Source organism: Salmo trutta, chromosome 2 (genome assembly GCF_901001165.1).
Source record: "Salmo trutta chromosome 2, fSalTru1.1, whole genome shotgun sequence".
Lineage (NCBI taxonomy): Eukaryota > Metazoa > Chordata > Actinopteri > Salmoniformes > Salmonidae > Salmo > Salmo trutta.
In genome coordinates this window covers 12,155,780-12,168,914 of record NC_042958.1, presented here as the reverse complement: position 1 = coordinate 12,168,914, position 13,135 = coordinate 12,155,780, and the positions used below count along the sequence as shown (strand labels likewise).

At 40.2% G+C, this 13,135-nt stretch overlaps 2 protein-coding genes across 3 annotated transcripts; both read right to left on the bottom strand.

Annotated features, from left to right (window-relative positions):
* Positions 1–821: 821 nt before the first annotated feature.
* LOC115148741 (2-(3-amino-3-carboxypropyl)histidine synthase subunit 2) lies at positions 822–2,127 on the bottom strand (the record flags this gene model as incomplete). The annotated part of the gene is given in 5 exon segments (XM_075074230.1): positions 822–934; positions 1,098–1,286; positions 1,489–1,610; positions 1,612–1,754; positions 1,756–2,127. Coding segments are annotated over 5 exon segments (939 nt in total), but the record flags the coding sequence as incomplete, so codon positions are not given.
* A 2,809-nt stretch (positions 2,128–4,936) lies between these two features.
* Positions 4,937–9,674, bottom strand: mcur1 (mitochondrial calcium uniporter regulator 1). 2 transcript variants are annotated; one of them, XM_029694106.1, is made up of 9 exons: positions 9,285–9,674; positions 8,573–8,683; positions 8,368–8,471; positions 7,902–8,003; positions 7,133–7,174; positions 6,660–6,731; positions 6,439–6,492; positions 6,138–6,252; positions 4,937–5,721 (listed from the first exon to the last, which is right to left on the bottom strand). In XM_029694106.1, exons 1-9 carry the CDS (start codon positions 9,577–9,579, stop codon positions 5,666–5,668), a joined length of 951 nt encoding a protein of 316 aa, XP_029549966.1. In that variant the 5' UTR covers positions 9,580–9,674; the 3' UTR covers positions 4,937–5,665. The 2 variants fall into 2 exon arrangements, with proteins under 2 accessions (XP_029549966.1, XP_029549973.1); XM_029694113.1 differs by having other exon boundaries at positions 9,588–9,636.
* Between the last annotated feature and the right edge of the window lie 3,461 nt (positions 9,675–13,135).

The window sequence follows — 13,135 nt, the reverse complement described above, 5'->3', positions numbered from 1 at the left end:
TTTTAGCCATTAGTTCTGAAAGTAGCGCTCACGAGCCAAAAGTGTTCCCCAAAAATGTCATCCTACGTCACATACGTGCACCGCGTCATTCTCGTTCACGTCTCTCTTTCTCGCACTCTGCTGTGTGTGCATGTTGCTAGCTGTCACTAAAATGGTGATGGGCTGTAAACAGTCGCTTTTAAAACTTGGGATTTCATGGTAAAACCGTTATTCTGCTCATAGATTATGTATGTATGAACTACACATTGTCACATCAAGCCCAAAGCGGGAGGTTTAAAAAAATACTTACTGGTCGCCAAAGCTCCGGAGCATGTCTTTAATTAAGCAATTAACATCCCATCATGCTTAGAGTAATGTATAAAAATGCCCAGTTGACCATTATTTTGGCTACCATAGCTAGAAGAGTTTTCAATGACTTTGAAAGAGGGTCTCAAAAGAGCATCAGTCACCAGATCTCAACCCAATTGAACACGCATGAGACAGCATTTTCCACCAACAAAACACCAAATTATGGAATTTCTCATGGAAAAATGATGTTGCATCCATCCAATAGAGTTCCAGACACTTGTAGAATCTATGCCAAGGCACATTGAAGCTGTTATGGCAGCTTATGTTAGTGTTTCCTTTATTTTGTCAGTCAGCTTAGTTATGCAATAATACTGGCCTTAAATGTGTCAGAAGATTGCTTGAATTGGAATCTGTTGAGCTATGACGCAACATGATACAGTGTATATTGTAAATAATTAGATATTTTGCATAAAAATGTTGCAATGCACTAATTATCTGGATGTGATGAGTTCCTTCATGATAAATGGTTCCGGTCAGTCGTCAGCTCCTCTTCGTAGGCCTTTCCTTCCCTCTAATGCTTTCACCACCAGTGTTTCATCTAGTTTCTGCTCCAGTCCCTGCCAGCTATGGCCCGCCAGGAACGTGGCTGAAACAAACAGAAGAGGGACTTATTAAAATTGTAACTGAAGAAGAGACCACTCAACAACATCTTTATCGTCTTGCAATCCCAGAGTAGAGTTTTAACCCCAACCCCAACCCAGCCTGTTTTTGGCCTGTTTTTAGCTGTCTGTTCTTCCCACATAATGTACCAGCTGTGTTAGCGTTGGCCACAGTGAGCGTCTGGTTCCATAGAACTAGTGAGGAGTGGCGTGAGGAAGATACTGGCTCACTGCACAAGAAGCGGGTCGTTCGTAGAGCTCCGGTGATGAGGGAGACATCAGTCTCATCACCATCCTCGAGGTCGTCAGGATTCGCCAAGGCCACATGCTTGCATCCACCTACAACAGGTTTTTACTATTAGTCATATTACCTATATTGCCTGGACTCAGATCTGTTTGTGCTGTCTTGCCAACTCGTCAAACCGATCTGGGACCAGGCTATGATATGCACAGTAAAGCACTAGCTAGGCCTATTCTTGTTCACAATATTATTGGCCAGAAAGTTTAATTCAGCAGAAAATCAATGTCAATCCGATCCTACCTGGAAGGACATCCCTGAAGTCTGTGACGTACTCTCCCAACCATTCCCTGTTCTTATTGCAGGCCACCACCATTTCAAAGGGGGTCACGACCAGTTTGTAGAACTCACTGGAGTCCAACAGAGTTCTCAGGACATGCGATCAGTACATAAATGTCAATCTCATGAAAGTTAGCCAGTTTGGCCAGATTCAGTTTCCTCATGGCAAACATGTTGCTCTTTTTCCCTGCTCTGTGGTTGGTTTATTTCAGCTGCTTGATGATGGTTAAGGTAGTTTGCCACACCTAGTGTGCCCACCACACTGGCATCCTTTGTCCGCTCTATTGCGTTATATCGCTTCATCAAAGCTTTGTTGATACTGATCGACCCTGTCATTGTCACTGGGTCAAAAGAGCAGAAAGAGCAGCGGTTCCAAGTCATCACGAAGTTTGTCATGGTTGCACCTTCGTGACCGATATAGAACACACTGTAGTCCTCAATGGTCTGTCCACATTTCAAATCAAACTGCCTACCAAACTGATAAACGGCTTGATCACCGTTTTGACACGGAGAACTGCTGTCATTGTGTTTGTCTGTGTGTCTGTCTGTGACCAGCAAAGTTCTCCGTCCACATGAAGGGTTGAGGCGGCAATGTTCGGATACTCAGAGGAAATAAGTCAGTGTGAAACATTACCAATAATGTGAGCATAGTTGACATTGTACAGGAGGATGATGTGACTCTGTCTGTCGGTACAGCTTTCTGAAGGAGGAGGCACACGTCTCCTCTCAAACACGTACATCAGAGGGAGTCTTCTGGACGGGCTGAGGCAAGCCCTCCCGTAGTGCATGATGCAGTCCGCTCCTACATGCTCCGCTGCAACTTCATCTACACAACAACTAGAAATATCATGAATATTGACAATAAGGTTATAGTGATACATCTCTTCAAATTATTACAGGCCCAGTGCAGTCAAACTAGACTTTCCTGTATTTTATATATATTTTCACACTGAGGTTGGAATAATTCTGTTAATAATAATTGTGAAAATTATTATAATGCCCTTTTAGTGTAAGAGCTGTTTGACATTTCAGCCTGTGTTGGTAGGATGGAGTTTTGGCCTGCCCGGTGACACAGTTAATAGACCAATTACAAAGAGTCAAGACCACTCCCAGACAGTTGTAGCGAAATTCATGCTAAAAAAGGTTTTTGGGTTTGTTGTCAATTTAAAATGGTCCAAAAAAGAATCACAGTAGGGTACTTCATTGTTACTCAGAAATGATTTGATATCGAGATGAAAAGGGCTTTGGACCTTTAAAATGGTAAACTAATGCTTATAAATTCACTAGTCTCATTCAATAACAAATACTGAAATCATAATTAGCCTACACTCACACAAACTGTTATTCAAGTGACAATTTGTGTAGCTAGCTTGTTAGCAAGTGCTTTAAGGGATAACAATCCTTATACATTTTTGAACTGATGATCATTGATGAAGTGGGTGCACCTCAGCCACGCTCAAGGTACTAAACAATATAACCGCCATCGATAAAAGACAGTACTGTGCAGCCGTCTTCATCGACCTGGCCAAGGCATTCAACTCTGTCAATCACCGTATTCTTATCGGCAGACTCAACAGCCTTGGTTTCTCAAATGACTGCCTCGCCTGGTTCACCAACTACTTCTCAGACAGAGTTCAGTGTGTCAAATCGGAGGGCCTGTTGTCCGGACCTCTGGCAGTCTCTATGGGGGTACCACAGGGTTCAATTCTCGGGCCAACTCTTTTCTCTGTATATATCAACGATGTTGCTCTTGCTGCGGGTGATTCCCTGATCCACCTCTACGCAGACGACACCATTCTGTATACATCTGGCCCTTCTTTGGGCACTGTGTTAACTAACCTCCAAACGAGCTTCAATGCCATACAACACTCCTTCTGTGGCCTCCAACTGCTCTTAAACACTTGTAAAACCAAATGCATGCTTTTCAACCGCTCGCTGCCCGCACCCGCCCGCCCGACTTGCATCACTACTCTGGACGGTTCTGACTTAGAATATGTGGACAACTGCAAATACCTAGGTGTCTGGCTAGACTGTAAACTCTTCTTCCAGACTCATATTAAACATCTCCAATCCAAAATTAAATCTAGAATCGGCTTCCTATTTCGCAACAAAGCCTCCTTCACTCATGCCGCCAAACATACCCTTGTAAAACTGACTATCCTACCGAACCTCGACTTCGGCGACATCATTTACAAAATAACTTACAATACTCTACTCAGCAAACTGGATGCAGTCTATCACAGTGCCATCCATTTTGGCACCAAAGCCTCTTATACCACCCACCACTGCGACCTGTATGCTCTAGTCGGCTGGCCCTCGCTACATATTAGTTGCCAGACCCACTGGCTCCAGGTTATCTATAAGTCTATGCTAGGTAAAGCTCCACCTTATCTCAGTTCACTGGTCACCATAGCGGCACCCACCCGTAGCACGCGCTCCAGCAGGTATATTTCACTGGTCACCCCCAAAGCCAATTCCTCCTTTGGCCGCCTTTCTTTACAGTTCTCTGCTGCCAATGACTGGAACGAATTGCAAAAACATCAGCTATCTGAGCAGCTAACCGATCGCTGCAGCTGTACATAGCCCATCTGTAAATATCCCACACAATCTACCTACCTCATCTCCGTATTGTTTTTATTTACTTTTCTGCTCTTTTGCATACCAGTATTTCTACTTGCACATCATCATCATCTGCTCATCTATCACTCGTGTTAATTTGCTAAACTGTAATTACTTCGCTATTATGGCCTATTTATTGCCTTACCTCCTCATGCCATTTGCACACACTGTTTATAGACTATTTTTTCCCCCCTATTGTGTTATTGACTCTACGCTTGTTTATTCCATGTGTAACTCTGTGTTGTTTGTGTCGCTTTGCTTTATCTTGGCCAGGTCGCAGTTGTAAATGAGAACTTGTTCTCAACTAGCTTACCTGGTTAAATAAATAAAAAATGTAAGTGGCATGTCTCAATGATCTGATAGAGCTCCTCGAGATTCCCAGAGTGAACATTCTGTTGCTGCTGAATGCAATTCCTCGCCTATGATAAATGCTGCTCCTACAGAACATGGAGTTTCTGCTGGGTATCTGCAATTTATCATGTCAATATAGGCTACTGTACAGCTAGATAGCTAGCTCGTAAATGACGACCCAACTTGATGTCAAATCAAATAATTTAGAGGTGACCCAGGCATAGATAGTATCGAACGCAAGTTTCTCATCAAAACACGACCACCAGTATAAATAATTCAAACATTTAGAAAGCAAAATATGATAAATTGCATTATTTCTAACAGGCAAAATTTACAAATGTATACACGACCACGGGAAATAACTTCTGAGTTGTTTCCTTCACAATAAAGGTATCCTATGCAAATGTTATTAGGGTCTGGTAAATAATATAAAACACGTATGTTATGGTCCAAAAATTATTCTTTATTATTGATTTGTGTTTAGTCATACATAAGTGCTGCTTTCCTTTTATACAGTTTTACAATATCTACTATGGTCATACAAAATGGTCCATTGGACTGATGGAATGTGTGTTCCAATGGCTCACGAATCCCCTAGTGTCTACAACAGTTTAAAAAATATACGGAGCTGCATCCCACTGGCTACATTCATCTGACTACATAGCCGGAAATGCACTTTGGACAGCATGGCAATTACAGTATATATCGATGCATTTTCACAACATACTTATCAAACAACATATGCAGGTTTCTTGCTTAACAGTGCATGTACCAAAAAAATGCATTCATATACATTGCAATACATATTTGTTGTCAGGATTCTATCTTAAATAACATTTCATTTATTTTGTAGGGTACTCTAATATGAAAACACAACCAATTAAAAATACTATCAAAAATGTTGGATAGTGCTTTACAAGTGCAGCCTTTTGCATTTCATGGTTTGCTGGGTTCATCCTGGATTCATCTTCTAAATCTTAAGTCATTGGTCCTCAGAAATATCAATGTCAATCAACATCAAAGCATTTTATCTGTCTTCATGCCATCAGCCAGTGGTTGTTTGTTCCTATAGCGATTTACTATTTATCAAACACAAAATGGTGGCAGTTCAAATGGGTTCTTTTTGAGCTACAGTGGTCCAGATGACCAGCTCTTCCTGTACTCCCCGGAGTCACATCCAGATGCGATAGAATCCGAGAACCACAGTGAGACAAGTGAAGACTGAACCTGAAAGACATAGGAGTCCGTCAGTCAGAACTTGTTTATGGCTTATGGACAAAAGTGACGTTTAGTTGACCAAAACCAGAGATACACAATTAGTATCTATTTCATTCGAGGGACATAATGTTATTCAGCATTTATAGTGTATTTTTATTGAGCAAATAATCTTTACGTATTGGCCTCAAGGCATTCGTCAGAGATTTCCTCAGTCAGAAAAAGCTCTGACGAAGGCCTTGAGGCCAATACAAAGCTTAATAAAGAGCAGTGATACTATCAAGAGCAGTGTGTGGGTTTCTTCTTTTTTTCTCATCTTATTCATCTTACCATGCACCTGCAACAAAGATAGCTCAGATGTGCGAGTGCCTTTTAAATATTGAACAAATAAGACTATAATGCATGGATACATGAATGACACTTCTTACCTGCAAGGTATTTGATAGTATCAAGTTTGTGAGCTTCCAACATGGTTTTCAATCCTGCCACTTCAGTGTCGATTTTCATATTGGACCGAGTCAAATGACGATTTTGCTCAGCATTCTACAACAGACAGATTTGGCTATTATTCACATAAACCACAGACACTATTCTCATCATAACAACTAAATAACAAATACATGGTGAAAAGACATAATTGAGATGGGTGTTACACATGCATGGTGAATGAAGTAACCCGTTAAAAGCTCTAAAGTAGAATTGTTTAATCATAATGTACAGTATACAGACCATTTCCATTATCTCGGTCCGACTTTCCATGAGCCTCTTCTCATGCTCTGATTTCTGAAAGTCAAATAGTCTATCAGAGTCGAAACTGTGCTGTCAAATTTGCATTAAATATTGATAAGAGCAAGATATACTGTATGTAATAAGAAAAGCGTCACACCTTCATCCTAGGAATACTAATGTAAAAACCATCAGCATATACATTGTAATACTAAGACATTTACCATTTCTTTCATGCTGCTCTTTTCCGAATTCATATCCAAGATATTGTCAAAGCGCACTTTATTCATCACATCCTGCGACAGAGAAAAAGGAGGTATTCAGTCATTCAAACACTCTCAATGGTTCTGAAGTGCTGTTAAAGGCTGCAATCCAAACTGATCATGGCTCTGTTTCACAAAGAGTCATACTTTATAGATATAGAAAACTTCACACGGTTTACACGCAAAATCATCACAAACAGGTAAAATGTTGGCAGCAACATGTGGGTGATGTGGAGACATATTTTCACAGAAATTAAACCATAAGCTATAAAAATAAAGAGTTGCACACTATATATAAATTCCCAGTAATTTATTTGGTAAATCATTTCGGCATCACTGTGCCTTCTTCAGGGTTATAGTTTATTTGCCATTAGTCAGCCCCAGCTCATGATTTTTATTCAACACAGAAATTAAACCACCTTAAAACAACTTACAGCCAGTTGCACCTTCAGTTGCATCAGCTCTACCTTGACTTTCTGTAAGAAAAGATGAATTAATTCATTGATATACTTCAAATGCCTGACTAAGGAAATAACATGGCCCTCCAAAAAATTCCATCCACTGTATCAGTCATGTGACCACAGAGGGAGCAATCCTATGTTTTCAGTTCAGAGCAAGTGAAAGAGAAGATGCAAGGTGAAGAGACAACTTTAAACTATTGACATGCAACCAGTATGACTTGGGACATCACGTGTGGACTCTCCATAGGATGTCCTTGATGTCAGTGATTGGCCAGAGTCCACACACCGTCACTGTTCAAATGACAAGGAAGAACACTGACTACCACTGGAAAATAAGTAACATAAGGCATATATAAGGTAATCCTAACCCTCATGTGTCCCATCACGGGACCCTCTCTTCCCACTGGGCACACACTGGTTGAATCAATGTTGTTTCCTCATCAATTCAATGAAATTATGTTGAACCAGCATTGAATAGACGTTGAAATGACGTCTGTAAAGGAGTAGACATAAAAGGCTCCCTGATGTGCTTCAAGTGATGATAGGATTAGAGCACAGGAGGTTGGTGACACCTTAATTGGGGAGGACGGGCTCGTGGTAATGGCTGGAACGGAGTCAGTGGAATGGTATCAAATACATGGTTCCAGGTGTTTGATGCCATTCCATTTACACCGTTATTACGAGCCGTCCTCCCCTCAGCAGCCTCCTGTGGATTAGAGAACTCCTACAAATTAATACTCACCTCATTCTCTGCCAGCAAAGTAGAGAACTCACTCTTTTCAAGGATAATCATGTCCTTTTTCACCGATGCAATTTGGGAAAAGACCCTCTGCAACATGATCTCCTGCAATTCATTGCCACAGCGAGTCAGTCTCATTAGTTGTTATTTACATGTATTATCAATATTTGACTATATACATACACACACACACACAAAAGTATGTGGGACACCCCTTCAAATTAGTGGATTTGGCTGACAAGTATATAAAATCGAGCACACACACAGTCATGAATCTTTTGAGGATCTAAGGACCCATGCAATATCTTTTCAGTCTCTTTTCAGTTTGAGGGGGAATAGGTTTATAGCAGCAACGGGGGGACCAACTCCATATTAATGCCCATGACTTTGAAATTAGATGTTCAATGAGCAAGTGTCCACATACAGTATATGACCAAAGGTATGTTGATATGAAAAAGTCAAGCCTCACCTGCTGCACTTTGGTTACCATGTCATTATAGATTAGATCCATGTTGGAGTTTGTTGTCCTGACCAACATCCTGACAATTACCTCAGCTTGCTGAGTGGTGAAGCCTGTTGATGAAAACAAAACACTAACTGGGTTCAAACCAACCACTGAATTAAATATGTATGGGGGTTACTTCAAATTACACAAATAAAAACCATTTTCTAACCATTGTCTTCGAGGAGTCGAACCAATGCATGGGTATCAAAATACAGCCTCCGGTTTCCAGACTTTGTCATATCTGTTTTCAATTCATACTGAAGTATAGAGGTGCTCAGCTCTGATAGCCATATAAAAGGAAAAGTTAGATGTAGCGTACAGATCAGAACATGAAAAATGTGTTATTTATAACCACCATAGGATCCTGCATCAAATTAAGAAAATGTTATGCAAATGTATAGCACTCTGAGGGTGATATGACGAGATACATTTCATGTATTTAATGTATTGTAGTGGCATATCTGTCCTGGTGTTCAATGCATTAACACTGGGACTTTTATTTGTTGTCGAAAAATTTTCTCCGAAATAATCATCCGACCTCACGAGGTCACTCAAACCCCGGTTGCAATCGATTTCTACTAGTTACCACAGCCACAAAGTTAAAAAGTGCTATATTGTAAAAATGTCATTAAAACAAAAATATGCTTTTTGGTCTTAATTTAAGGTTATGGTTAGGCATAAGGTTAGATGTAGGGTTAAATATAGGGTTAGGTTTAAATCACATTTTAAGAAGAGAAATTGTAGAAATGGGCGGGATTTATGACGTTGTGGCTGTGGTAACTAGTGACGACCGTTGCAATCTGAACCCGAGCTAGCAAATTTATTTTTGACAGTGTGTATGTTATTGTTGTCTTCTTGGCTCAGACAGTGTACATACATACCTCTGACAAATAAAAAGCTCCGTTTAAAAACGCTCACTCCCGTAAATAGTCTCCTTCTCCATGTTCGTTTGTCAAGGTTGCAAGAGCCAGAATCGGTGTTACATTGTTTACAGCGCGAATGGATGCTGCTCGTCAAAATTGTGTTCAGAGAGGAAATATTAGGTTGGAGCGCAACTGTAGTGAAACCTGCTCTGTCCCCGCGTGTCCTCTTTTCTTGCTTACTATACCAAGACTCCGAGTTTAAAGTACATTTGTTCAACCGCGAATGAAATGCGATTCTTTGTTTCAATGACATTGTCAAACCTTTAGTTCACTTTCACTGTACTTTCCTGCCGGAGTTCCCATAATCTCATGTCACCACGTTGACGTAACTAGGAGGGTTTGGTTTTAAAGCAACAGTTTACTATATTTTCTTACTACACTGATCTAGACCTGATGCACTTGTCAATTTTTACTGTATTTGTTCAAATTGATATGAAAAAAATATGCATTGTGTATTCTTGTAAAATATGCATTGTGTATTCTTATAAAATATGCATTGTGTATTCTTGTAAAATATGCATTGTGTGTTCTTGCATATGGATGTCACACATTCTTATTTTACTGTATCAAAAGCATCCTTTTGGGGTGTGGGACTGACAAGGATGAGCGTTGCCTTATGCATGATTTCTAAATGATCTACAGGCCTAATATTGGGTTTATGAATGCTCTTTAAGCCTTAAAAGTGATGTTTAATTTACATTGGGACTGGATACAAGATTGGCAGGCAGCGCCCTGAAATTGTGCACAGGCCGTCCACTATGTTTGGGCAACATATTCTCATCTACATCATTTGCAATGTTTGTATTTGTCATATGCCTTAGTGGAAGTCTCCTGCTTTGCTTAAATTGCTGGCACAACTGCTATCCTGACTATAAAGCTGCGGACAGCAACATGGAGACTACACTTGTTCCATTTGATTTAATGTAGAACCAGTTCCGTACCCTCGGTACCATCTCAGGTATTCGGGTTAGGGAGGACTCTGACAACAGAATATAAACAGAATACTACACAAATGATAGAATACATATTTTTCAAAAATGACTGTATTGTGAAAGCCTGGACACAATATCCGTGACAGTAGGCTAGCCTTTTGGATGAAGTGACATGGATACCACAATAGTGAGAATATTCACAGGAAATTCTTGATAAGAATGTAATATTCATGAGAGGTGAGCAAACTGATATGCTCCCACACATAAATTGTGCAAAGATCTTCATTGTTATCAGGTGGGAGAAGCACCTTCAGTGTCAAATACAAGAATGACGTCAATGTGACAAGCGTGCATTTTTTAAATTTGTTTTTATTAATTTCACCTTTATTTAACTAGGCATGCCGTTAAAAACAAATTCTTATTTACAATGACGGCCTACCCCTCATGCCAATCCCTCCCCTAACCCGGGTGACGCTGGGCCAATTGTCCATTTACCACTGTCAATTGGGACAGACAGATTATGTGCAACGCATTTCAATAAAAACATTTTTTTTACCTTACTATCACATACAGTCAGCATGCATCAGAATAAAAAACATACCTGGTTCAATTTCATTCCACTACAATACATAGTAATAACATTAGCTAAACTATATTGCACAAGGCCTCTAGCTATTTTTCAATCTGTATTTGATATTGATTTTCTAACAAAAATGAGAGCATCAAATTATATATAAACTACCATTCAAAAGTTTGGGATCACTTAGAAATGTTCTTGTTTTTGAAAGAAAAGCACATTTTCTGTCCATTTAAATAACATCAAATTGATCAGAAATACATTGTAGACATTGTTAATGTTGTAAATGACTATTGTGGCTGGAAACGGACGATTTCTTATGGAATATCTACATAGGTGTACAGAGGCCAATTATCAGCAACCATCACTCCTGTGTTCCAATGGCACGTTGTGTTAGCTAATCCAAGTTTTCATTTTAAAAGGCTAAACCTTTTGCAATTACAGTGAGGGAAAATAGTATTTGATCCCCTGCTGATTTTGTACGTTTGCCCACTGACAAAGAAATGATCAGGCTATGATTTTAATGGTAGGTTTATTTGAACAGTGAGAGACAGAATAACAACAAAAACATCCAGAAAAACTCTTGTCAAAAATGGTATAAACTGATTTGCATTTTAATGAGGGAAATAAGTATTTGAGCCCCTTTCAATCAGAAAGATTTCTGGCTCACAGGTGTCTTTTATACAGGTAACGAGCTGAGATTAGGAGCACACTCTTAAAGGGAGTGCTCCTAATCTCAGCTTGTTACCTGTATAAAAGACACCTGTCCACAGAAACAATCAATCAATCAGATTCCAAACTCTCCACCATGGCCAAGACCAAAGAGCTCTCCAAGGATGTCAGGGACAAGATTGTTGACCTACACAAGGCTGGAATGGGCTACAAGAACATCGCCAAGCAGCTTGGTGAGAAGGTGACAACAGTTGGTGCGATTATTTGCAAATGTAAGAAACACAAAAGAACTGTCAATCTCCCTCGGCCTGGGGCTCCATGCAAGATCTCACCTCGTGGAGTTGCAATGATCATGAGAATGGTGAGGAATCAGCCCAGAACTACACGGGAGGATCTTGTCAATGATCTCAAGGCAGCTGGGACCATAGTCACCAAGAAAACAATTGGTAACACACTACGCCGTGAAGGACTGAAATCCTGCAGCGCCCGCAATGTCCCCCTGCTCAAGAAAGCACATATACATGCTCGTCTGAAGTTTGCCAATGAACATCTGAATGATTCAGAGGACAACTGGGTGAAAGTGTTGTGGATCCACGAGACCAAAATGGAGATCTTTGGCATCAACTCAACTCGCCGTGTTTGGAGGAGGAGGAATGCTGCCTAAGAGGCAAGCCATAATTTTGATTTAGACATGAGCGAGCTGGGACAGATGTAGCCTATATTCTGCCTATTTGTTCAGCACTTTTGAAATTGACAGAGACATAATTCAGAACATGGGTCGTTCTTACAGTATTCTCCCTGTACACCAAGTCAGAACTGTAAGATAAATAACAGGGGCACATAAGCAGACAATGAAAGCTCTTACAATATTCAATCATTACATTTATTTAAAACAGGCTATAGGCTACATGTGCACTACCAGGTTCAGAATTAATTTTTCAAAAATTTTCCCTGACAAATATCTGATATGGATTGAGATTTATTGTTTTAGAAGTCAAATGACTAAATTACTACAGGATAAAACAAACTGGACACATTCAGCAATTTAGAAATGGACAGCGACATAATTCAGAACATGGGCCGTTCTTACAGTACTCTCCCTTTACACCAAGGCCGAACAGTAGGCTTAATTAACAGGGGAACAAAAGCAGACAACAAAAGCTCTTACAATGGGGGCAGGTAAGCAGGCAATGAAAGCTATTGCAATATTCGATGCTGACATTTCTCTAAAGCAAGCTATAGGCTACATACTGTATGCATCACCAAGTGGAGCTGTTCTTGTCTCTTAATGTTCTGTATTATGTCATGTTTCATGTTCTGTGTGGACCCCAGGAAAAGTAGCTGCTGCTTTTGCAACAGCTAATGGGGATCCTAATAAAATACCAAAAATACCAATACCAAGTCAGAACATTAAGGTAAGTTCTAAGAGGGAAAGGACCACATTCTTAGGGTGAGACACAGGCTACTAACTGCTTACTATGCAAAATACACTTAGTATTTCTTGATTAGCTACAGTATACATATCTCCCTGGCATATTGCATCACTTATGCAGCAGCATACCAGACATATTTATGGACTCACCATTGTTGAGTTGTGCTCACTTGAATAGAAAGTTGGCGCGGCGGTC

What these genes read in the sequence shown, in the direction of transcription:
- mcur1 (XM_029694106.1), bottom strand. Translation starts at nt 9,579, where the DNA reads ATGTCATTGAAACAAAGAATCGCATTTCATTCGCGGTTGAACAAATGT. An exon ending in GAGCTTTTTATTTGTCAGAG is followed by an intron (nt 8,684 to 9,284) that starts GTATGTATGTAC and finishes TATGGCTATCAG; the next exon opens with AGCTGAGCACCTCTATACTT. An exon ending in AACTGAAGGTGCAACTGGCT is followed by an intron (nt 6,732 to 7,132) that starts GTAAGTTGTTTT and finishes TCTCTGTCGCAG; the next exon opens with GATGTGATGAATAAAGTGCG.